Source organism: Egretta garzetta, unplaced genomic scaffold (genome assembly GCF_000687185.1).
Source record: "Egretta garzetta isolate BGI_Z169 unplaced genomic scaffold, ASM68718v1 scaffold326, whole genome shotgun sequence".
Taxonomy (NCBI): Eukaryota; Metazoa; Chordata; class Aves; order Pelecaniformes; family Ardeidae; genus Egretta; species Egretta garzetta.
In genome coordinates this window covers 1,097,012-1,120,991 of record NW_009260026.1, presented here as the reverse complement: position 1 = coordinate 1,120,991, position 23,980 = coordinate 1,097,012, and the positions used below count along the sequence as shown (strand labels likewise).

The 23,980-nt window shown below is 40.0% G+C and overlaps 1 protein-coding gene across 1 annotated transcript in view; it reads right to left on the bottom strand.

Annotated features, from left to right (window-relative positions):
- The window catches only part of OSBPL11 (oxysterol binding protein like 11), a 32,653-nt gene that overhangs the window by 7,783 nt on the left and 890 nt on the right, over positions 1 to 23,980 (bottom strand). Inside the window, exons 2-10 of the mRNA XM_009640856.2 lie at positions 18,585 to 18,653; positions 17,286 to 17,461; positions 16,430 to 16,509; positions 15,228 to 15,410; positions 10,566 to 10,767; positions 6,520 to 6,665; positions 4,390 to 4,530; positions 1,892 to 2,390; positions 84 to 270 (exon numbers count right to left, since the gene is read on the bottom strand). Of these exons, the coding sequence (XP_009639151.2) occupies positions 84 to 270; positions 1,892 to 2,390; positions 4,390 to 4,530; positions 6,520 to 6,665; positions 10,566 to 10,767; positions 15,228 to 15,410; positions 16,430 to 16,509; positions 17,286 to 17,461; positions 18,585 to 18,653 (1,683 nt within the window). The remainder of the gene's footprint in view (positions 1 to 83; positions 271 to 1,891; positions 2,391 to 4,389; positions 4,531 to 6,519; positions 6,666 to 10,565; positions 10,768 to 15,227; positions 15,411 to 16,429; positions 16,510 to 17,285; positions 17,462 to 18,584; positions 18,654 to 23,980) is intronic.

Here is a 23,980-nt window from a genome sequence, read left to right as displayed (position 1 = left end):
CAGAACAGGGGAGTTCAACAGCTATTGCAGTTCTAGAGTGTGGATTATATGGAAAAACAGGAAAAAAAAAAAAGCATTCTCACCGATGCAATTTGCCACCGTAGAAGGGCTTGGTGTGAAAGTTAATACTTGCAGAATACCCAGTCTTCACACAGTTAATGTTGACTTTTCCTCCCAGTTCTACCCAGGGAACAGTTAAAATTGACCGAGCATATGCACAGGGCAGAGAGAACGTGTATTCTTCCCCATGTTCCAGGAGACTCAAGAGACCTGTGTGAAGAAATAGAAGAACCCCTAAATCAGCACCACCTTAGACAAGACCAAATGAGCTATTGAAACAGACAGCCGATACTACACCCGACTACTTTTCCTCATAACCCCTCACATACACACAGAAAATACCCCCAAAAAACCCAGCCATGACACTGTAATTCATTATAGATTCTAGATACAAATATTTTCCTGAAATTACTAACCTGAGTAATGTGCATTTATGTTTCTTTTGGGAAAAGACATTTATCCTAATAATACTGCTCCATGAAGTACAACACTGTGCTGTGCAACATACTTTTCAGTAGTATGTAAAAGGCTTGCTCACTCTCTTATTGATGGTTCTGGAGCACAGCAACACAAGACTTATGCTGCCAAAAGGAAATAACGAATGAATACCCTGAACCGGAGATCCTGAGGAAGGCTAATACTCCTGTTCTGTTTCCCCTCCCTACGATACGTCCTATCCTATCTGAAGGCAGGTAGCAGAGACAACCCTCCCTACTGCGAAGATAAACCCATCTCTTTCCTAACAGTAGCTTTTGCAATAAGTGTCAAGAATCTCATAAAACCCTGGAATTTTCTTTGGGTTTTAAGATGTGTGGGTTTGTTTTGTTCCTATAAAAAAAACCCCGCAAGACCTACCTCTTGCCTTTACAAGAGTGGCATGACAACTGACTGCTGCCTACATCGACCCATGCTTCTGTAGCATATTAACACTGTGCGGCTGACATGAGTATGAAAAACATGAGAAATTCTGAAAAGTTATGATATGGTTTGAGAAATGTCCTAGAGGAGATACTAATTTCAGAAACTACCTGGTAGAGACAAAGCATTGAGATGTGCCTTCCACATCCCCTGCCATGCTCATTCCCCTGTCACACACACAGTTCACATGCAAGTGCCTGGAATCCCAAGTTACTGGGCAATATACACAGGGGACACAGAATGGGAGATGCTGTCTCATCTCTTGTAGCAAGTGAACAACTATCAGCTATCTTTGCACTACTAAAGGGAAATCACAGTTTAAGGGCAGTTACCCTTCACTGTCCCTAAAGGATCCAATTTCTGTAGTTAAAATTAAAAATTGCGTAGTAAGATACATAAGTGCAATATATGCAAGTTGAACAACACTTCTATTTAATAAATGTCTGGTGCAAATTAAGTTTGTCCAATGCTTGTGAACTGATATTTATGAATGTTTCCAATTACAGTAACTGCCCTTGGGTTTAAAAGTCAAAATTTTATTTCCAAATATAATCCTGATTTTTGGCAAAGCATAAACCTATCTAGTTTTTTTTCCCTCCCCTACGAAAACTTGCTGTTTGTAATGAGAACTTGTATCTTCTGTACTTTGTAAACAGTAAAGTAAGAAATCACTGAAGGACTGTACATTAAGGTTTACAGATCACAGAGATTAGAGGGAAAAAGTACGTAAAAAAAAATAATCTGAAAACCCACAATAGCAGCTGACACCTCTGCAAGCAAATTTTTTTGAAAAGGCTTTGAAAGAAAACTACCAAGAAGTATTCATCTGTATTTCTGCCAGAGGCATACAACACCAAATTTCCTCTCAAACTAATACTTTAATAACTTTCTAAAATGAATAAATGACACTTACCCTCACCAACCATTGTCACTCCTATTGACATCCCTAAGAATTTACTTTTGGTCCAGACATGGGCATTGACACACATCTTTTTCTCTACACATTCAGCATAAAACCCTGAGACAGGAGGATGGTGGGACACTTGCTCAGCTACAAACTTTACTGTATAGTAGTCCAGCTCTGTTTGGCCTTCCAGATCTTTCGACAGAGTTACTTGCTCTGAGGGGGAGTGAGCAGAGAAGTTAGTGCCAGCATCAGTGGCTATGTCGCTCTTCGGCATCCTCCAGGAGCAGTGAAACGTCTCCCCAATGATTGGATTGTATGGTTTCTTTGCGATAGCTCCTTTGCGACCTTCGTGAAATGAGGTGAGATAATACTCAACAAAGCGGATCATCCTCTCCTCAGGGCTAGTGCCATTTGTGATCGCAATGAAGAGATCTGGATGGGACATGAAGTCCGCATACATCTCCAACAATGATCGCTTCTCTAAAATAAAAGTGGGAAGAACCACCTGAAATAAAAGAAAACCCAGAAAGCTCTAGTAAGTACAACAAAGAAACAGGTATTTTTATAACGGAAGTTCTCAGATGGGAGATTCTGTCCTGGTTTGGACACCTCACTTTCAGACTGAACTTTCTTGTCCCTCTTCTAAGATGTGAGCAAAATACAATGATCAGAGGTCCCAGAAAAGCAATTTACAATGAGAAAAAAGCCCAGTAAGTATTGTTAGGACTAAAGAGGTTGAAAGGATCTGAGTAGCCCTCAAAAAAAACGTAAGAGCTGCAAAGAGACAATGTGTCTGAAGTAGAAAACGAGCAGGAAGGAGCTCAAAATATAGCAAGGAGGGTTCAGAGCAGAGGTTAGGAAAGGTTTTGCCTAATGGAGAGAAAAGCAGGCAAGCTATGCCAGTGCTCTTGAGAGCCTGCAGAATCTCCCCACAACAACCAGGACAAGCATCCATGAGAAATAACATAGTATAGGTTGATCCTGTACCTCTGAGCAGAGGACCTTATACTTTCCCAGTTACATTCACCCTTATAAAAAACAGCAGTCCTGCCCTTTGCTGGGCCAAGAGCAATACTGTAGAGTAAGAGGCTGTGGGTATCATCAATCTTTTCCTTCCCTGCAGTGGCAACTAACCTCACGTAACTAACTCTGTTGTAAAGAGCAACACAGGGTGTCTCAACCATGAGACCAAGACAGTCCATTTAAATCGGCTGCATTCAAAAAGGTAGAGCAGAGACATAAGACTCTTGATATACAAGTTAAGCTGAATACACTTGCCATGTTGTTGCAACACCAACCTGGAATATTAAAGTTCCTTGCCACTTCAGTACCCTGATATTTAAAGTTCAACACTATTCTAACGACTTCATTACCTGTTTTGAAGTCAGGTTTGTCTTATTTCAGTGCTTTGCCTGCTCTGAACTAAAGACATTCCTACACACAAAGCCAAAAGTCACAACCGGGAGACAGACTTGATAATTTGTTCCAACTAAGCGAAAAAGATAGACCAAATCCAACCTTCAATATAAGCGAAATAATGACTTAATGAATTCCTGATTAAGCAGCATGGGTTTAATTTTGGCTTACAGGCAGCAGGGCCAGTTCACGCCACCTTTCTTTCTTTCCCCCCCCCGAATTGTGAAATGTAAGCTCCATAATACAAGTGTTTCTAATGGCCAAATAGCTAGTGCTCAAAAAACACAGCTTGGAAAAAAAAAATTATAATCCATATCTCCAAGAAAGAGAGTGTTTTCCTCATTCCATGCCACTGGAAAAATCCATTTTTTATTTAAAAGCATCTAGTACTTATGGTAAGAAGTCTTTACAGGAGTGGATTGAACATAAGCTGGTAGGAGTCCAGTTTTCCCAGAGTTGCTGCCCAAGTTGTCTAGTAGCAATTGAGCACTAATTTTTCAAAGCTGCTTGCTTCTGAGATCTGCACTGAAGTGTCAAACCCACTTCTCTCCAGTATAACTTTATTCCTGCTTGCTCTAACTGTGAGCAAACACAGAAACAAGAATAGGATAGAGGCACGTAAACAGACATCTGAGGATAGATAATGAGGAACCAAAAGAAACTTCTTTTCAGAAGCAGTATGGATACAGGTATGAGAGTTGTGTGTAAAAGCATTATCAAGTGAGAAGTGAGATCACAGAAGGAAAGCAGAAAGATAGAAATACGAGAAGGCTGTAGAAAACGTTATGGAAACAGTAAGGTGCAAACACAGGAAAGAAAACAGGCCATTATAAGAAAGCCAAAAAAACCATAGCAGAAAACACAACAAGGATATAATAGAAAAGATACAGCCATTTCCATTAAAGAAAATCCACTCCCTCAGCATGTTTCACTTAAAACCTGCGGTGTCCTGGGACATCAGACCTTGGGACCTGAAGTTACTACAGGCCACAATTTCATATTAAGCTCAGTATTGTTCACTACACGAGTTGAGTTTAACATGGCGCTTCACTCTTACTGCGGCCAGTCTTCACACTTCAGTTACTTACTCTTGTTAAGTCCATGCCAAGTTTCAGCTGAGACAAGAGATGCAAGATAACACTGCGCTGTTCTTCTACCGCTCCTAGATCATCTTCTTTATCATCACAGACATCCTCCAGCTCCTCATCTGGATTTATTTCTTCAGGTTCCTGGGATAAGAGCCATAAACATCAGCTCAAAGACATGACTGGCCAGACAGTATCCAAGAAGGACTTCTTTTTTTCATACATGGACAGTTAAATACAATATGACTAAACAAACCCCTGCAGAGAGCTGCACAATGGAATCTACCCCCAAGATAAACAACAATTCAAGAATGTAAAGGGACATTAAGATAACTCAGTGCAGATTTCATCTAGAGGATTCAGGCTAAGATTTCTCACCATTTCTCACATGGGTTGGGGCAGGAAGAAGTAAGTTTTGTAAGCCAACAGAATGGCAAGCATCTAATACATACACATAAAAATTGCGAGGCAAATGCTAGCAGAAATTCCAATCACCTCAGTAACACCCCTCCATCTCCACACTACTTCAGGCTGTCCAGTGTTGCCATCACTACTCCAAAGGCTGTAGCAAATGGTAGTTCCTAGTTACTTGCTTACTGTCGTGCCCAACAACAAGCAATTAACAGATCTACAGGCATAGTCTTCACAAGCATTATCAGTGTTGCTGCTAGTGCCCATGCGTAGCAGTAAAGGAAAAAGGAAAAGTAGCTTGGAGTAGTTTTATAAAACCAACAACAAAAAAAGCCACGCATACACACACCACACACGCTGTCTGTGTGTTAGTACAACTAGAGCACCCAGACTAGCAGAAATTATCTTAGCACTGTTTTAACAACCATCACCCTCCAAGCAGAAAGTCAAACGCTTCAGGCAGAGGGGATGGTGGTATTCCTAGGGCTCCAAGCAGCATCCTCCGGGGCAAACAGCCAGAGGGAGGCAGATGCAGAGGGGAGAGGCACTGAATGCACAGGAGGGCAGCAATATGCACCTGCCTAAGCAAAGCCCTTTTCTCCTGGACCAGCTGCCCTAGCTCAGGCACATTTGTGAACTCTCAACCACCAAACACAGGGGGCTACACAGAGCTCAAACCCTGATGAAAACAGCAGCATCACACAGGTGAGTCCTTTCCAAGGATGCTACGCTGTTCTGCTGTCATAAATAAGGGAGCTGAAAACATCTAAGGGGAGGGATAAAACTAGTCATATCCCAAACACAGACAGCAATATACATTAATCACTTGAACTGTAACTCAATTATTAGAAGGAAGGAACTAAGTGATTTATTAGAAAGCTCCTGGTTTACTTTTACTTTTTTTTTTTTAACTTAGTAGCAACTACTCAGATCCATTTAAAAATCTATAAACTATAGCAACTGAAAAAAAAAATTTTTCCATTTTGATTTTGCTATAAGATAGCACAGTGCTGTTGCAGAGAAATACAAGAGCACATTATCTTTTCACAGCAATACAGTCTCACCCAAACAACTGTGTGAAACCAACTAGTAGGAAAAGAATGTAATTATGATTTTCTAGCTTAGTTAGGAAAACATGTTCTTTATCATAATCCCTGCTGGTTTTTTACTTCAGTGTTTTGCACTTCAAATCAATTTTGACAGTTATAATGATACAGACTATAGCTGTATTTCAAATACATTAAGCCATCCTGAAGGCAAGTGATGAGAGTTGTTTAGATTAAGAAAAACAGACACAGCAAGAACTAGAAAAGAAAGACGGGGAGATTTAATAGCTGGAGACCAGCAATTTTGTGTCTCATCTACTTTGGCAGCACTTCTGGGGCCCATTTTGAGAGTGTCACAAGTTCCAGTTAGGTTTTTTGCACTTCGATTTCTAAGTGGTTTAGATCAAAACGCAAGGGAATACTGCAGCAACACCTTGCATTACCATCCCAGTTGGTTCCCTCCACTTGACAGCTAGTTACAGAAAGCAGCAAAAATTTATCGAAAAAGGTAGAAAGTTTTGTTTACTGCAGCTGCACTCACTCTTGCTCCAACACAGCTAATCAAAAAGTGCAAGAAGAATTGTCATTAAATCATTTTCACATAACACGATCGAAACATTTACAGATATTCCTTAAAATAATTCCCCACAGAAATGGGATGTTCACATTACCTTACCCTTGTTAGCTGGCAGGGCTCCGCAACGGACTGCTCTTCTCTGACAGATGCTGGCTTGTTTATCTCTGCTGGGAAATTCTGAGCCGCTCCATTTTTGAAGTGGTTTGCCAGAGATATCTTCGGTTCCAACCAACTGATCGTCGTTCCTGAAGCAAAAGGAAGTTTGCGCTGAAACTTGCTCATCCTCTGGAAGGTCAGTAAATAGCAGGTTTCACAAAAGAGCTATTTTTTAAGGAATGAGCTGAAAGCAGCCAATTCCTCCTGCAGCCAATCTCTTCAGCAGCCACTAAACAAAGGTGGTGCAATGAGACACCACCTTCAGTGATCATTAGCACAAACACTGCGATTGGCGAGCTGTAATACATGCAACTTGGACTGGAGAAACTAGTTGGTGTCAGGAAAGGCGTAATCAGACACTACAGGAAGAACCCAGTATCACCGGAATGTTAAGTAACCCTTAAAGTTTTCTTTAACTGGTACCAAAAGAAAAAAAGAAACCCCACTGCTTATATCAGCTTCTCAAACCCAGCTCAGTTCTAGACTAAAAGAGAGCTAAAGCAGAAAAAGTTTTGTTGCCAGTGTTTTCTCTGGAGAGGGCACTCGTCTTTTCTCTGCTGCAAAGGCGGCAAGCACACATTGCTGAATAAATAATAATTGTTCAAAAGAAGAAAACGCTGCAGGGCTTGGAAAGCTATTACCCACTCAATGATTCCAGCATCTCTAGTTACTCCCAGCTAATTTATTAGAACAGATCGGGTTCCTCATCAATAATACAAATGTTCCATTCTTTTTCAAAGGCTAATAAATGTACAGGTGACTCCCACCAGTTTTACTGAAGAATACACAAACTGACAAACCATCTTGGCTGGGCTGCAAACACAGAAATTATTTCCCATGCTTAGGAACCGACACCGAGGCGGCTCATGCCTCTTCCTGTACGACACACAGTCCTTTATTTCCAGACATCTGGTACCTGGAAGTAGGTCACATCCTCAACCACAACAGGCAGAGTAAGCTTAATTCAGATAAACAGCAGCTTTTCCACTGGGAAAATACTGGGGCAGGAATAAAGTCCAGCTTTACTAATAGGATCAGACAACTTTTTCCCCAGCAAGATAGTTTATTTTCATCAAGTCTGTTACTCATTAATACATTACATAGGGAGAAATGAGAATCCCTCAGCAGTTTAAGCTATTTAAACAGAAGTTTCAAAGAAGTCAAAAAATAAGTTGCTCAGAATGTCACTGTCAAGCCTTTTTGAAAAGGTTTTACTCATCTTTAAAACCACTTCATGAACTGTAGCTGCTTTCTGAGCTGCAACTTTCAACATCATAATCTCTAATTGCATGTTCTAGGCTGCTTTTAATCCACACTCACTGCCTCTGTATTAGCTTGAATTTAACAAGTAGCCTCCCTTTTGTACTCCCTATCAGCTACTTCTAAAATAACCTTACTGATTATTAAGTTCTGTTTAATTTTTGCTGTTAAATTCTAGGAGGGTTTAAGTGATTTGAACTACCAGTTGTGTTTTTGTGAGTGGACAGGATACCACATTAATACTTCTCTTCAGCTGGAAGATCATATTCAAATCTCCTCTCAATTATTTCAGGTAGCACAAGCTATTCTCTTTACTTGTGACCTCCTCCTCCTCCCCTTCTTGAAATGGTCTTCACCCATTTATTTTTTTTTTAAACAGTTGTCAGCACTTCCCTCTGCTGCAACACGCACCTCTCACAATCTATAGTCTTTGCTTTCAACATTTTTCTTCAAGAGCTGCAAATTGGTATTGCAATTAGCCTTTATGATAACAAAGTACTTTTTTTTTTTAATTCAGTCCATCATTTCACCACTTTTAACTTTTCCTAAATTCAAGTCAATAGCTGCAACTTTCCCATTCATCTTTAAGTCTGTGATTTATAGTATACCTTGATGCTGTTGGGGCATCTTACGAGGATTTTTTACTTTGAACAATTGATAGCCAACTGACACTCTTGTATCATTTCTAATCTTTGGTTTTTAAGCCTGACAAGCACTCACCCAACACATTCTTAGCAGTCAAGTGCCACTTTACCAGGTCTGAAAAATACTTTTTTCCACTTCGTGTTTAAATTTGTGTTCTAACAGACAAGTCTCCTCTTCATCATCACTTCTTGCTGCATCTCACTCCTATCCAGCTGAAGTATGCTGACCTGCCTTTATGATCCTGGAAAGATTAAATAGGGCTTGTATATACTTTATTAGATAGAACTGTGTTCCCCAAATTCACCGAATCATTTTATGTTTTCCTACACATACAGAAGTGTCTCCTGAAGCATTTGAATTAAGCCACAACCCTTTTCCTTTTTCTATCAACTTCTGAAGCCTACCAAAAAGACTCTGCCCGTTGAACCAGAAGGGTAAGTATCCCTCCTGAGCGTGGGGGAGAAACCCAAGTTAAAAATACTTTAAAAAAAATATTCTTCACAATCCTCGAAAGGAACAAATGTATTATGGTGTCTCTAGAAAGGCCACGCCAGTGGGAGAGTAGAAGGCTGCAGAAAGGCGCAGGTATTCTTCTTTAATGGTCAGGTTTTAACTCTGGCCCCAGTAATGTGTAATCCAGTCTGCTGCTTCTCTCCTCTCCAGCCTTCTCTCTACAATACCACCAGAAATCAAGACGATGGGGACATCTCCAAGTAATGTTTTTAGATTCAGCCATTAACAGGCAGATACCAACTGAATAACAGTTGAGCTTTTCCCTCTGTAGTGTAAAAATTTAAAATCCAAAAATACTCATAAAAAAACCCCTATCTTCTTCCTAAGTTATTACAGTGGTGCTCATCGGGCCTTGCTTATTTCCCCAGATACAGTAATGGATCAAAAACCCCACCTTCCTAGCACACACAGGAAAATGCCAAAACAAAGACTTCTGATGTGCACCTCCCATAGTTATGTATCAATGGTTAACAGAATTCACAGGGAATAGGAAGAGTTCTTTCAGTGTGAGTAACTTTGGAGTCCAGACAAAGATTTGGAGAGGTGCCATGTAGTTTTTCATTTTTAAAATGAAATTTTGAACTGAAATACAGCAAAAAAGTTAATTCATCCTATTCACATATCCTCTTTTAGTGCCTGTGGTGATTTAAAAATCACTATTTTATATAGTTTTAATACTTTTATACAACATCTTTTTTTCATCTTAGAAGCTAAACTACAGCTCCGAAATAATATGCGCTGGCAAAGCAAGTACCACAAATATGATAGGAATATGGGAAAGATAAGGTAAGAGACAACTTATGAGTGTACTTTGTTACATACTTACCATGTCTACTGGATCTGTGGTATAAGAGAAGCATTTGAAAATCCTCAAAAGCTTTTTGCTTACAAAAAGCCACGAAGTAAATAGATTAAAAAAAATTCACAATAAGATCCAAAAGAATTTACAAACAGGAAAGCCAACATTCGGTTCCATGCTACACACAAATTAGATTGAGTGATTCTGGTAAGCACCTACTTACATGGAAGCAATCAATTGTGCAGACATAGCAAGATATTTGTCTGCTGTCTGTCAATGCATGTTATACCACACCCATTAGCAGTGGGGCTTGGGGGGGCAGGCATATTTAGTGTGTTAAAAAAAAAAAAAGCAAGCATGACATTTGACAGAGCTGTATTGGACACCATATATCCTAGAAACTGCAATCCCATAAGAGTCCCCTTCCACTATTACTGTTCCTGCGCAGCCAGTTTCATCCCAAAGGCAACCTTCTTGTTGTGGTGCCTTATGTACTTTATTCTCTCGTGAGATGCTCCCGACAATTACATGTTACATTTATACAGCTGCTGCCAGAGACTTCTCGATACAAAACTACAAAAACCCACACTAATATGCACCAGAGTTCTACCCAACACCAGCAAGTCAGACTTTAGAAAAACTCACAAGAAACCAGGCAGCCAGCAGTTCTCTGCTCATGTGAAACTGGATTTACTGCAACAAGTATTTTTGCAAGAAAGAAAAGATTCGTATTTGTTACAGAGTTCTGCTCTTTGTGAGCATCTATACCCACCTGCTGGTAAGGATCCCTTTTGCTGAGAAGCATGTTGTAACTGGAGAATATGGAAACAGTCATTTAAGCAGTTCATGGTTGCCATGGAAGTTGCTTTCAGCATTAATAGGTCTTGATCCAAGGATGTAAGGTGACCGGAGACAGGAAGGCATTCTATGCTCCTGATCAAGTCTCTCTGCTGGCCCTCAGCCTGAGACATCATCTGTCAAACAAAACAGTCATTTATCAGGTAAAGGAAGCGTGTTGTGTGGTGTGTGTTTAGCATTTTATCCCAAATGATTTTATGACAATAACAAAACTAAAACGTAATAGATTATTAGTTAACCGTACTTTTTTTTTCTTGATGCAGTTACTAAAGAGTCATTGAATGCATGATGAAATTCCCACGGCAATACATGGTACCTTATTAACAAGCAAAAGAATACTAAAGTGACTTCAAAAAAACAAAAGTAAAGAGGAATTTGAACGTGATACTTGCTGCAGTAAATATCAAACATTTTCATGCTTGGTTGAGAGGGGTGGGACGAGAGGATCTATGAAGATCCATGTGTATCAAGATCTTTTCACTCTCTACAAGAAGAGATCAGCATGTTAAAGGAAACAACCTGTGCCACTCAGTTTGGCTCAAACCATACAGGATTCTCATTTATTGCCTGCACTGCGCATTTATTGTCTCCACACTTCGAATCACTATCTCACTGTTTACTTTGCAGAGGGGGAAGAAAAAGCAGCAGGATTTTCCCCTTCATTACGTGTGTTCAAATTACAGCTTTCCTGGTGTCGTTGTCCCCCTTTTTCTCCCCCCAAGCTCCTTCCCTCCTTCCTTCCGACACGGAGTACCCCTACACCAAGGAACCTGCACCAGCACATTTGCCTGCAACAGGTTCAGTGGCAAAGCACACCAGCCATCAAGCAGCATACCGTGGACTTCCAAAAACCCACACACTTTCCTCCTTGTGCTCACAGAAGCAAGATACTGTCCAATTTTGAACCACAGGGATGGAGGCAAACTTGTATACATGCTAGTCCCTTTTCTGGGGAGGTACAACAAAAGGCATTAATGTAACTGCACAGCGCTACTCTGCGATCATTACACGTTCCGGCAGTTAAGTTAAAGGTAAGAACAGATTGATTTAGCAGAGCAGAAGAATTTAAAGAATCTAAGATTCATTCATGCGTTTAACTAGTATGTCACCACTTAGTTTCTTAATTCACCAATCCTAGCACTATCTTACTGGTTTGGTTTTTTTAAGTACCTTTGCCTGAAATCCCTTCCAGTAACTGCTTGAAGGTTTTACGCAATAAATAATTAGAAAATATGCATTCATCCAAGTTCGTGGTATGTGGTATTTGGAACATTTTAGGGCTTGTCTACATAGCATGCTATGGTGTGAATTTACAGAGCACTGGCTCTTTGGAAGTAGAGTTAACTGTGCAGTCAGCCTTAGCACATCCCAAGAGTGACAGGGCAGAAAGCTGGTAGAACACTTAGTTATATATAGCCTTGCCTATGCAAACACATTGGTTGCTACCAGAACATGTCTTATTTTCTTTCAGTCATGAACATGGTATCAGTCTTCGCGTGCAAGTTTTTTTCCAATACTTTGAAAAACTCTGCTGGTTTTAAAAAAACAACCAAAAAAAGACACAGATAATTAGTTGACAAATCACTACAACCTTTCTGGTAATCTTCACTCTTAGTAATTTACTATGTGGTAGCACCCAAGAACCTCATTCCAGGATCAGGCCAGACAACAGGACAAGTCATGTTATACTGAGCAGACGTTCAAATAGCACATCTCTCCTTTCAAGGTACATACTTTGAACAGTCCTAAATGTTTCTCCTGCTTATATACACTGAGGTGTGTGCAGGGCATGTGGGGGTGGGCGGGAAGGAGGGAGAAAAAAGCTCTGTGATTAAAAACTTCAACATCTATCAGAAGTACGCAGGCGATAGTTCTCACTTCACGCACGCACACACACACACCCCCCTGCATTTAGTACAAGTCAGTATAAAGATCCTCTTAGATATCCTGTTTTGCAACATATCAAGTCAGCAGGGTGACATGCATTTGGCCAAGAACAAGGGGAAGCAGAAGGGAAAGGGACTGACAGGAGAACGAGCTACAGTGCAATTCACAGGAAACTTAAGAGATCACCATGCAGCAGATCCTTTGAAAGAGAAGCTGTCCTTCCCACAGCTTCTCAAAATGAATTTACAAGTATTCAAGCTGTATTACGCTCAAGTGTAACAGGCATGCACCTGCCCTTTAAGTATTTTAACCATATCTAAAAAAATTAACGAAAAGTAGGCATTGTATCTAACCAGCATTTTAGCTTCAAAAAGGTAAGCACACTAACTTTGACATTCAGAAAAGCTACTGTTACTGAGGATTCATCTGAACAGGTGAAAAAATTTTAAGGTGATAAATAATCGTGCTGTGCCACCAAACTCAACAATCAAAAGAGAACACAAATAGTTTTCTGTACTCTTTGCAACGCTAACGAAAACATTTCCACTTCATTTCCCACCCAGTGAGAACCCCAATTAGAGGATGCTGGCCACTGCTTCAATGCTCCAGCTCACGCCCTCTCCTCTTTCCTCCCTCAAATTTTGAATGCCATACTGCCATTTGAGAAGTCGAACAGTTAAAAAGCCATTTCTGAAATATTACCTCACGTAAACAGTACAGCTTCTCAAACACCAAAATACAACAGATAGAAGAAGGAAAAATTCCTAAGAGCTATAAGCATGAATTCTGTAAAGATTAATGCCATATTCTGTATTGTTGCTGTTTTCATGCAATAGGTAGGAAAGTGCAGATACTATTTAAGTTTACCGTATGTCGTAATTGTTCTACCACACTAGTAAGAAGTTTATTACAAGTAAGAGGTAACTTGATGAATCAAACTGAAAAGCAGCTACCCGTATAGCTTCAGTTTTACAATTTATATGGAAGAAAATCTTCTCTTTCAGAGGAGAAAGCAAATGAATGTACCCAATATAAAAAGCAGAAGCCACAGGATGGCAACTGAAGTTTTCCTGGGTACCTGACAGGATTTCACATATCTTTGCATAAGCACTATACGAGACTCTGCTGTTATTAGAGAATATAAACCGGATGGCAGCAGTTACCTTTTTGCAAGACATCTGCAAGAATGTGGACAGAGTTATTCACAGTTTCTAAGGTCTAAAGAGGCAGTCACCTCACCTAGCTTACTGAATAATTATGCCACAGCACCTGATTTAAATCAAGGAACAATGATGATGGCAGCATACCATACCAGAGAAAGTATTTTCAGTATCCATTTTCCCAGTTTTGTGTCATCAGCGAACTTGCTGAGGGTACGCCCTGTCCCCTCGTCCAGGTCATTGATGAACAAGTTGAACAAGACCGGGCCGAGTACCGAGCCCTGGGGAACTCCGCTAGCTACCGGCCTCCAACTGGACTCAATCTTTGCATAAGCACTATACGAGACTCTGCTGTTATTAGAGAATATAAACCGGATGGCAGCAGTTACCTTTTTGCAAGACATCTGCAAGAATGTGGACAGAGATATTCACAGTTTCTAAGGTCTAAAGAGGCAGTCACCTCACCTAGCTTACTGAATAATTATGCCACAGCACCTGATTTAAATCAAGGAACAATGATGATGGCAGCATACCATACCAGAGAAAGTATTTTCAGTATCCATTTACAGCTTCTCACCAATGAACTCCCCATAATGCTCAGCCACATATTAAGGTTAATGACTCTCACAATACAGAGCACTCCTCTGTCCCAATTTGCCCAAGTTCAATTTCTAACTACTCATGCTTCCTAGATCCTTATTCACTAAATTAAAATGCCCTCCATTAGGAACTTTCTTTTGCCAAGAAAAGTATCATGCATACTAATTTCACTGCTAACATTAAAATATTCATCAATAATATCGATACTACTACTAACACCAGTTTGTAATTCAGCATCTAATTCTGTTTTAGTATTAGCTTTAGATTTGCGTGATCTACCCTGTAAATATTCACAAGTTAAACCAACCAGCAGTCAGTCCATTCTGACAGTCAAGATGGAAAGGTAATTATTTCTGGTTCTTTCCAAAATATACTACACCTGAATGTATACTGAAAAAAGCATCATTCTGAATTGCTCATTTTATTTTTCTGTCTTTTCAATCACATCCATCCCTAGACAATTTGTGCACATGAATTAGCATACCAGAAAGCGCTACTAGTATTCTTAAACATCAATCATGACCAATTTCTCCGTAGGCCTCTGAGATAAAAGTACAGCTCAGTCAATTCTTCTACAGCTTGACATAGGAAGAAAACAGTGTATGATATAATAGTATCATAGTATGGGATGTTATATGTCCTTAAGGATATTCCCTTGTCACCTGTAGCACTAGGACTTGCAAGGATGAGAACATGCGAAATTCTACACTGAGCATCAGGATATTATTGCAGAGTATAGAAGTCATACAACATACACCACATACTTCTACAATCAGCCAAGGCAAGTTACTTATCCTCACACAGCTATGCAATGCTTAAGACATAGTATTGACAATATAACCAACTAAGAATAGCAGGTTTCTCCACAATCCCACAAATAACAGGACAGCTCTTTCAAAAGATTATAAGATAATTTAAGGCATACAAACCTCTCTAACATCTACAAGGTGATCTGGCTGCATAATAGGAACTCTCTTTCCTGTTGGCAATCTGTGATGTCCAACATTGAAAAATGAAACTGCATTTTGACTGGGTCTTCTTTGCACACCAGGGGAGTTGGCACTTCCTTGGGATGCAAGAGAGAAGCTGCGAGATTTCAGAGGAGGGTTGTTCTAGTGAATAAATAAGCATAGTGAAACATTTACAATTAATTTCTAATAAACAGCAAATATTCTAATGTGAAAGATACAGCAGAACAATTTAATCTTTGATTTTTTAAAGAGCAAGGACAGATGACAAAGCCCTAATAATGAATTAGTACCAACTGCTAAATAAATATTTTGCACTATCTGCTGACAGCTACCCTGGTTTATAGTCTAACTATGAACAATCTGTGAAATGAGATTGATCAATATGTATCACTTCTCTGACTTGAAAATTAGTTTTTGATCTGCAACAGTACTAGAAACTGACTGCTAACAGATCCTACAAGGATAGAGCTCACATTTGAGAGAATGGGATTTTGTTTAGAACTAGTCATTGAAGTTATCTCTTACAAAGCCAGCTACAAGATATTGATCTTCTCTTAAAAGCAAGGTTTTATTCAGGTATCAGAATAGGTGTTATGGTAATCAGGAGGTTCTATAAAATACACTATATTCACAACCACCACATGGTTAGCAAATGGAAGCAATAATCATCAGATAATAGTGTTGAGGACTTGTTTCTCAAACACAGGAATTCATCCTAAACGTGTTTGTGGGCTGTTGAGTGGTTTTTATAAAAAGGTTAAAATAAAAAGGAAAGCTCCCAAAATGAAGGGGCTCCAATACCACTGAAAACCTGTTTCCTTATCCATTATAAAGAAAGAAAAAAAAAAAAAAGCAAAGCCACTGGAAAATGCTGGGCTTATACTCTTATCTTTCAGCTCTGCCTCCTGTTCAAACACCAGCTCACCAGTACCTGCTCAGGGAGGACCACTCAGCTCTTCAGAGGCAAACTGACTTCCATTCCTAAAGCATATTTCTATTACAAGTCAGCTATTACTCAGAAAAATGTTTCTTGATGTGTCAACCCCAACCACAGGTCCTTTTGTAGTATTTGTCTTAGATAACAGGATAGTTCTATTCAGAATTACTTCTATCACCAGCCTAAATTACTTTTGCCCATGAAAATATCAGTCATACAATACCTTTCCAATAGCTTCTGTGTGATGCTGTGTGCATATCTGTAGCCTGCTAACCCAGTGCTGCCGTTCTTTAGCATCGGTAGCTAACAAAAGCAAACCAAAATGATTATGTACATGAAGACATTTTGAAGTATCAGCAAAAGGCTTTTAAATTCTTCAAGACAGACAGAAGACTTTAACAGTACAAAGTATTTTTTATCTAAAACTTCCTCAGCTGACCAGTAATTAGCTATAACATAAATAAAGTTCAACATAAAGGGCATGTACTTGTTTTTTTTTGTTTTCTAACACAGGAATAACTTCAACAATAACTCCCCTCACGCACATTTTAATCTAACAACATGACAAATTTTCCTGGAATTACAGTAAGGTACCCTGAATTAGATAGTGACAGCAAGTTTTCAAAGGAAGAAATACTATACTAGACCAGATTCCTGGCCTGCAAAATCAGAGAATGGGCTCCTATTTCCAACACAAGGTGGCTAACATATCAAACATTAGGAGTAACATAGTTCTGTGCAAGTATCAACACAGCACTGTTCCCTACAATGATTTAGAAAACTGAATCAGTACAGTTTAAGGACACTATGCATGAAGGTTAAACCCCGTTCTACACATCTTAAGTTCATGATCTTCTGAAAGTCATCAAACCCAAGGAGTATGGAACCATCCATAAAGAAGGATGGTTGCTAACTGAAGAACGGGATGAAAGTTTCACGTATAACTCTCATTGCAGCAGTCTGCCAAACAAGTTCTCTCGCTTTGGCCACACAGCCAAGCCCAGCAGAGCAAGCACACAGGCAAGGGCCAGGAGTGTCCTCTAGTGGAAGAATCCCCTGCCCAAGAATCTAGGTCCTACCTCTTAGTTTATACTGCTCCCCGCTGGCAGCATTGACTGAAAAGGTGTGAGAGTCTTCATCACTGGGTGAAATTACAGCTCCAGCTAGCTGCAGGGTACCCCTGGGCTTTAGATGTCTCGACTGCTCATTCACAAAGTACTCCAGCAGGCCAGCATCATTGTTTAAAACAAAAAATCTGCAATGATAAAGCAAACACACTAAATAAAACCAGCCCATTCTTTTCCTTTCTTTTGGGGGGATGGGACAGGGACTGGGGGTTTGGGTGGTGGTACTGGGAAAAGTCAAGGCTTTCACTACAAATTGGCACAGATGGAGTTGGGACTTAAAGACTTGAGTCAGTACAACCCCAGACATATGAATTGCATCCTGAACAAGACTGCACAAAAAATAAGTTCTTACCAATTTTTTCTCAGAGACCAGGGAGTGCACAATAGGACAATATGGCCACAGAAGAGTGCTACTGCAAGATTTTGGGAATCAAAAGGATATCCTGAACCTCTAAGGCTTGACACATCCTTAAACTACATAAATTAAGGGTAAAACAGCCCTGGATACAGAACAGTTGAGATACAAAACTGTGAAAGTGAAGCAATTCCAGATTTTAAAAAAAAAAAAAAAAAAAAAATTATAGTGGACATTATGCCTCAACTATTCAATTGAGTTTAACGATAAGCATATTGACACAAGTCACTGCATGCCAGTGGTTGCACGGGAATTTGGCCAGTGTGGTATGCTAAGGACTTGTCTCTCCAATATTAAATTTGGCTGCACTGTGCTGCTCTAGGAACAGGCTCAAGCAGGAAGCCTGACCAGAGAGTTTCACCTGTCAAAGAAAAGCAAGTTATTTCAGGGGAGACGACAACCTGGGAAGCTAAAGGGAAAAGCTTCCTTGAGTTAGAATTTTCAGTAGTCTGATTTATTTTATTTTTTTTAAAACAGTGGCATAAAGCTGAGACTCAGCAGAAAAAACAAAGACAGTATTTTCAGTGGAAAAGGAGGAAAAAAGTTAACACCGTACATGCTTTTTTTTTTTTTTTTTACACACATAAAAGCATAGTTATAAGCCACCAAATGAGTTAACTGCTTCATACTTCCTATGCATTTTTTATTTATTCCTTAATACAAATATTATTCATCTACATGTTAGCTTAATCTATATTGAAAAAAGCATAAGACTCTTCCATAAAGTTTGCCTAACAGAAAAAGGAAAATCTGAGTAGTATTAAAAAAAATCTGAAACATGTTCATTTAGATGCTGCAAAGACCAACATTACTAAAAAGCACCACAACAGACTTACCGATATTGCCAACCAGTGACAAGATTGGTGTATTTCATTAAGTAGCCACAAATATTTTCCATGTGATCACTATTTAAAAAAAAAAAAAAAAAGAGAAAAGCAATCAGACAATACCAAACAAATTTTAGATCTTCCCAGCTTTTGATCATCATTATCTATTTTCAGAAAACAAATTTTCATCTTCATTTTTAGAATGGCACTGCCATTTTAATAGAACTACCAACACTTAACAGATTTTCCAGCCTTCTTTCTAAAATAGTTTCATAAGACAGTTTAACCAGACTTACTAAACTCCAAATAATTTCAAGGCATCATTAGTTTCACCAATACTTGAGTTTTATTCAGCAGGCCCTTCTGGACACATTTGTACTAGTTTCAGGTAATTAACGACTTATTATCCATGCTGCTTCTGCTTCCTGCTCCCTTTTCTAAGCAAGCTTTATATTTTTGGACTCCTGAACAAAAATAACTTTCACTAGCTTATTAACAGAAGCTTCATCATAGTGACTAACTAAAAACAGTCCCTAGGTACTCCTACACCAACATAGTTTTATTTAATGCCCAGAACCCTTCCCGACTACGCAGACAATCATGCTCTTTAACAGATGTCCTACAGAACACAACATGTGGGTGCAGGTCCCATCAAGATATTCTGAAACGTAAAACAAGAGCCAGAACATCTCCTCCTCCAGCATGGCAGGAAAATCAGGTAGTTTCTCTTTTGAAGCCTCAGCTTGCAACATCCACCAAAACCAAAAACCCATCGAGGGCATTCAACACAGAGGCTTAACATCACTACAGGCAAAATATGTTGCCACTTCTGAAAATCAGTTGTCCTAAGTAAGACTTACAAGTCTTATGGCTACAAACTGATCATCTTAAAACCACACTTTAAAGACCTATTTCATAATGTACATTCCCACAATTCTAGAAACGCTACCTCAATGCCCTCACCTCTTACGGTAGGGCAGTGTCTTACATTGAAGAACACACTCTTGATAGACAATTCAGGTCCAGCACAAGAAAAATTCTTATTATTCCAATGAGGAATTGAAACAATTATGCAAATATCAAATACTGATTACTTGCTCTTTAAAAGCAGCTTATATTTAAGCCACCCTATTTAAATTAAAAATTTTGTAGCTCGTGGTACATTGAAGATTAAATGAAAGTTATTCAGAGTCCATTGGAGCAGCAGCACATCTTGGTTGAAGTACCCCCAGATTAGCACAAGGGGAAAGGGGAGGAAAAACCTACAGGAGCCAAGGGATCACCTTCATTAGTGGATTTTGGTTGCAAACATAGTCAGATAACCGAAGATTCAATAAATATAAATAAGTTTCATCCCAAAGGAAGCTATTTAGGATGCCACTAATGAAGATAGTATCAGAGTAAATCACTGCCATATGAATCAGTGCTGTATTACTGTCATTCAGTAATACTATTCAAAGAACAGATGCAAGATTGTACATTTCTGAAGAAAAAACAAGTTGCTAATTTGTAATGTTACACTTAAAAACAAAAGTACGTGTTCTAGCTATTACTGCAGCAATTGGTCTTACAGTAATATCCTGCAATGGACAGCAGCCAGCGGGACTATCTAGGAATTTAATTTCTAATAGCTCATTAAGTGGTACTACAGATAAAAATAAAACCAAGGAGAGCAGAGAATATTCAGGCTATCAAATATTTTAAGTGTACAAAAATGCTAAAGGAGACATAAGCAACCTCATCCTCTGCAGACGCCTCTCATTTGTTATTATTGGCATACACGGGAAGTACAGTTTAGACTTGCTCGCTGTCTTAATTTAGCTGAAAATTATGAGATTGCATAGAAATAAAAATGTATGAGCTTGGTGTTTAATCATCTGAAAATTGTCCCTAGTCACAGCTAATTGTTCTTCAGTTTTAGTGAATGCAAGCTTCACCCTTGCTTTTCAGTTAGACCTCGCGCAGAGCCCTGCACACTCCTGCTAGAGCTGCTGTACTCTCCCGTTGCCCAATGTGCCTAAATCACAGGTGTGTTTAACAGAAGCCAAGAAAAATCAGAGAAGTAACTTCAGACTGCAATGAATACTGAAGGACTATTATGTACAGCCTTGGAAGTACATTATCTGACAAAGGTAAATTAAACAGTCTTTTGATTAAGGTAATTTGACAACTTTCTTTTCCCGAGTGTGACAGTGAGATAGCTGATTTTGTCAGTCTATAGAAAAAGGAAAAAGTCAGCGTAGAAGGGAACGCAGCCCTTTCGGTGAAGTACTTCCACACCAAATGAGCACTTGCCTACATTTTGCCTTCATCTGCATGTTCCTCTCCACTTGGATTTTCACTTTGACTAGACCCAAACTTCTCCAGATGCTTCCTCTTCAATAATTCCCATCTCTAGCCTCAGCAGTCCCAAAAGTTGATAGTTTAACTGAAAAACTTGGACAGCAGCCCCCCTGAGAAGCTTGAGAAAGTGACTGAGGAGAAGCAAGCCAGTCACCTCCAGCACTGTGGGCACTGCCGATCTGGAAGGAGCGCATTGCAGCAAATCAACATGAGCGCAAGTGCATGATGCACTGACCCAGCTGTGCTTCAGAATCCCTAACTTTGCACACAGGGGGTCCCCAAACCCAAACATCTCACACAAGAGAGCTATAACTCAACGTACAAGGTAAAGCTCAGAAGTACGTTTAGCGGGTATCTCCCATTCACAAGCAAAAGGACCTCATCCACCTGCACAAGATCAGAGAAATGTACTAAGCACCGATGGCCAAACCTCAGCATACAAGAACCTAACAAGCAGCAGCGGTGGCTGGTGCAGGGCTCAAGAGACACAGCAGTCAGCTGGGAGGGAATTCCTTACGGATGAACCTTGGCAGCAGGGGAGGAACATAACGCACCGACTGCCAGGGATGTGAGACTGAGCTGCATCTTTCTTTTTGTGAGACCCAAGAATGTTAGAAGAGCCAAAGTTCGAAGAGATGGAGCACAGAGGTCCCTGCTAAATGAGCCACCTCTTGAGCAATATTGATTAAATTAGTGCCCTTAATTGCGTTCATGCATCTGCAATAGAACTGCACACACCCAAAAGACAGTATTTAGTTTTCACCCTGCCAAAGTCTGGGCAAACTTTTAGCACCCATGTAAGTAATGGATTAGCCTACCTGAAGGGTATGGAAAACTTGGTTGGTATTTAAAACATTTCCCTTGACAGTATAAGGGCCTAGAGGCAAACAAATAAGCAAATAAAAGAGTAAAAGCACAGATCTTACAGGCACTAATCATACTCTCCCAGCACAAATTCCCACACCACGTGGGGCAGGGAATATTCAACATTTGAACTAAAGCTTATTTTTAAATAAGTAACAATTTTATACAGTAAAAAAAGGTATTTAAATCCAGTTTTCAAATTGCAATTCACAAAAAGTAGATCCTATAACTGTACAGAAACCCATTACAGAACTACAGTTAACCTCCTAATCTTCCGGACAAGCACTAGTACTTTCCTACTAATATGGAAAACCTTTCTCAGTATTATTTATGAACAAGGCCATGGAAGAGCACTTCTTCAGTGATTTTAACCTTAGTGCCTCCACAGCAAGAGTTAAACTAAAATATTTGTTGTTGCTAAAGCAGTGTTGTAAGGCAGTTAATGTAAAAAAAAAAACCAAAATAAAAAACCACAAATCAGTAGTATTTCACTAGTATGGAATTAAAAGCAAAGCTCTTCAGAGCGCTACAGAAAGCTTTTAAGATGGCAAACTTTGAGAACAAGAGGTTGAGGTTCAGGCACTGGCTCTGCTCAAATAACCACAGTTTGTAAAATACAAGCAAGATCTTCCTTAAAGCCCTTACCAGCATTATTTCTCATGAAAACAACAGTAAAACCTACTTCAAAGGCACCTGTGTACTTCAGAAGCCTCCACAACTCCCCACATTGAGGTTTTGGATTTCTAGAACAAAGATTTCAGAGGTGAATTTGACACAGAATAACGGAGCAACTTATCTCAACATTGACAGCGAGGCCTGGCTGCACCACGATCCTTCCCAACTTTAAGAATACCTTTGCATTTACGCTGCTGCCTACGAGCATGTACCTGTACCTATGGGTACATCTACCTTCTCGTAGCCAAGATGCCGCCGTTGCTATTCAAAATGCTCACAGCCGTCTCAGATTGTCAAAGGTACAGCAACAGCTCAGCAACGATGAGACAACCCCTAGTTCACGTGTTCTTCCGTCAAAGAAGGACAGGAAAAAAGAAAATGTTTAAGTGTTGCAACAAACCTGTCACAGCCTCAAAGATGTAAAAAAAACTTCATGTTAACTTTTGCTGGATTACTTTAAGTAAGGATACTGTGCAAATCACAATCCAGGAAAAAATTATGCAGGAACTCATGGTACAACATCTGAACTCCAACCAGCACGTTTACCACCCCGCCAAACTCTGTTTTACTTTTCACGAAAGGCTGAGCCCCACTGAACTTGGCTGCCCATTTATTGCTCTTTTTTAGTTTATAAATATTGTGAGATGGACTGAACTGTCCCTGTAAGCAAGTGACTGAAGTCTATGAAAAATTACAAATTAGTTCTTGTTCTTTCCAGAAAACTATCCCCGCCCAACTTCAGAGATGTTTACCACAAGCCAGATTTCTACATATCTAAGTGCTACTAAAATACAATAGGAATAAAACATTCACAAAGGATTACTGTTAGTTTATTTATCCTTTTCTAGTTTTATTTGGCCTTTTCTAGTACGCCTGTTCAGTTGCAGCAGCTGTCAGTGCCTTGCAGGCTGGTCTCCTGTCCTGGGGGAGGAAGAAGATAGCAATAGTCAGGCCAAATTCCCCCTGCATCCTGTTTATGTGCAGCACCCCTGAGCCTTGAAGGCAGATGCTGAGGAACAGCAGTCCCAGAATGACGTCTTTCAGAAGGTTCAGCCAAGACACTCAGGTTCACATCCGAGAAGCGCTGGGCCAACATTTTCTCCACTGATGCAGAAGGCCTCCCCAACCCTTTTTTCATACCCCTCATGGTGCAGCTCTCTCCATAAGCCCCACACAAACAAATCACCACTAGCAGTGGCACAAAATTACGCAATTACAGAAAACTTCCAAGACTGCCCTTCTGATGATTTTCGTTTTTGCTGGGACCCAGACAGCACTGCGTGGGATGTTTTGAGCAGCCAGGTCTCTGAAGCCCCAACAGCTGTTTGAAGAGCAAAGCGGCAGCCAAAGGCTTCCCCACAGACTTGCGTAAGGCCTGGCTTCAAGCGGTAGCCGAGTATGCATGGATTTGCTTCCAGCAGGAAGGACGGAGAGGAGCCCGGAGCCCACGCAGGTGTCAGGGAGGGCTCCTGAAGGAGGGTCCAGCCTCCACGGCTGGCGACAACGCCGTTTCCACCGTGGGC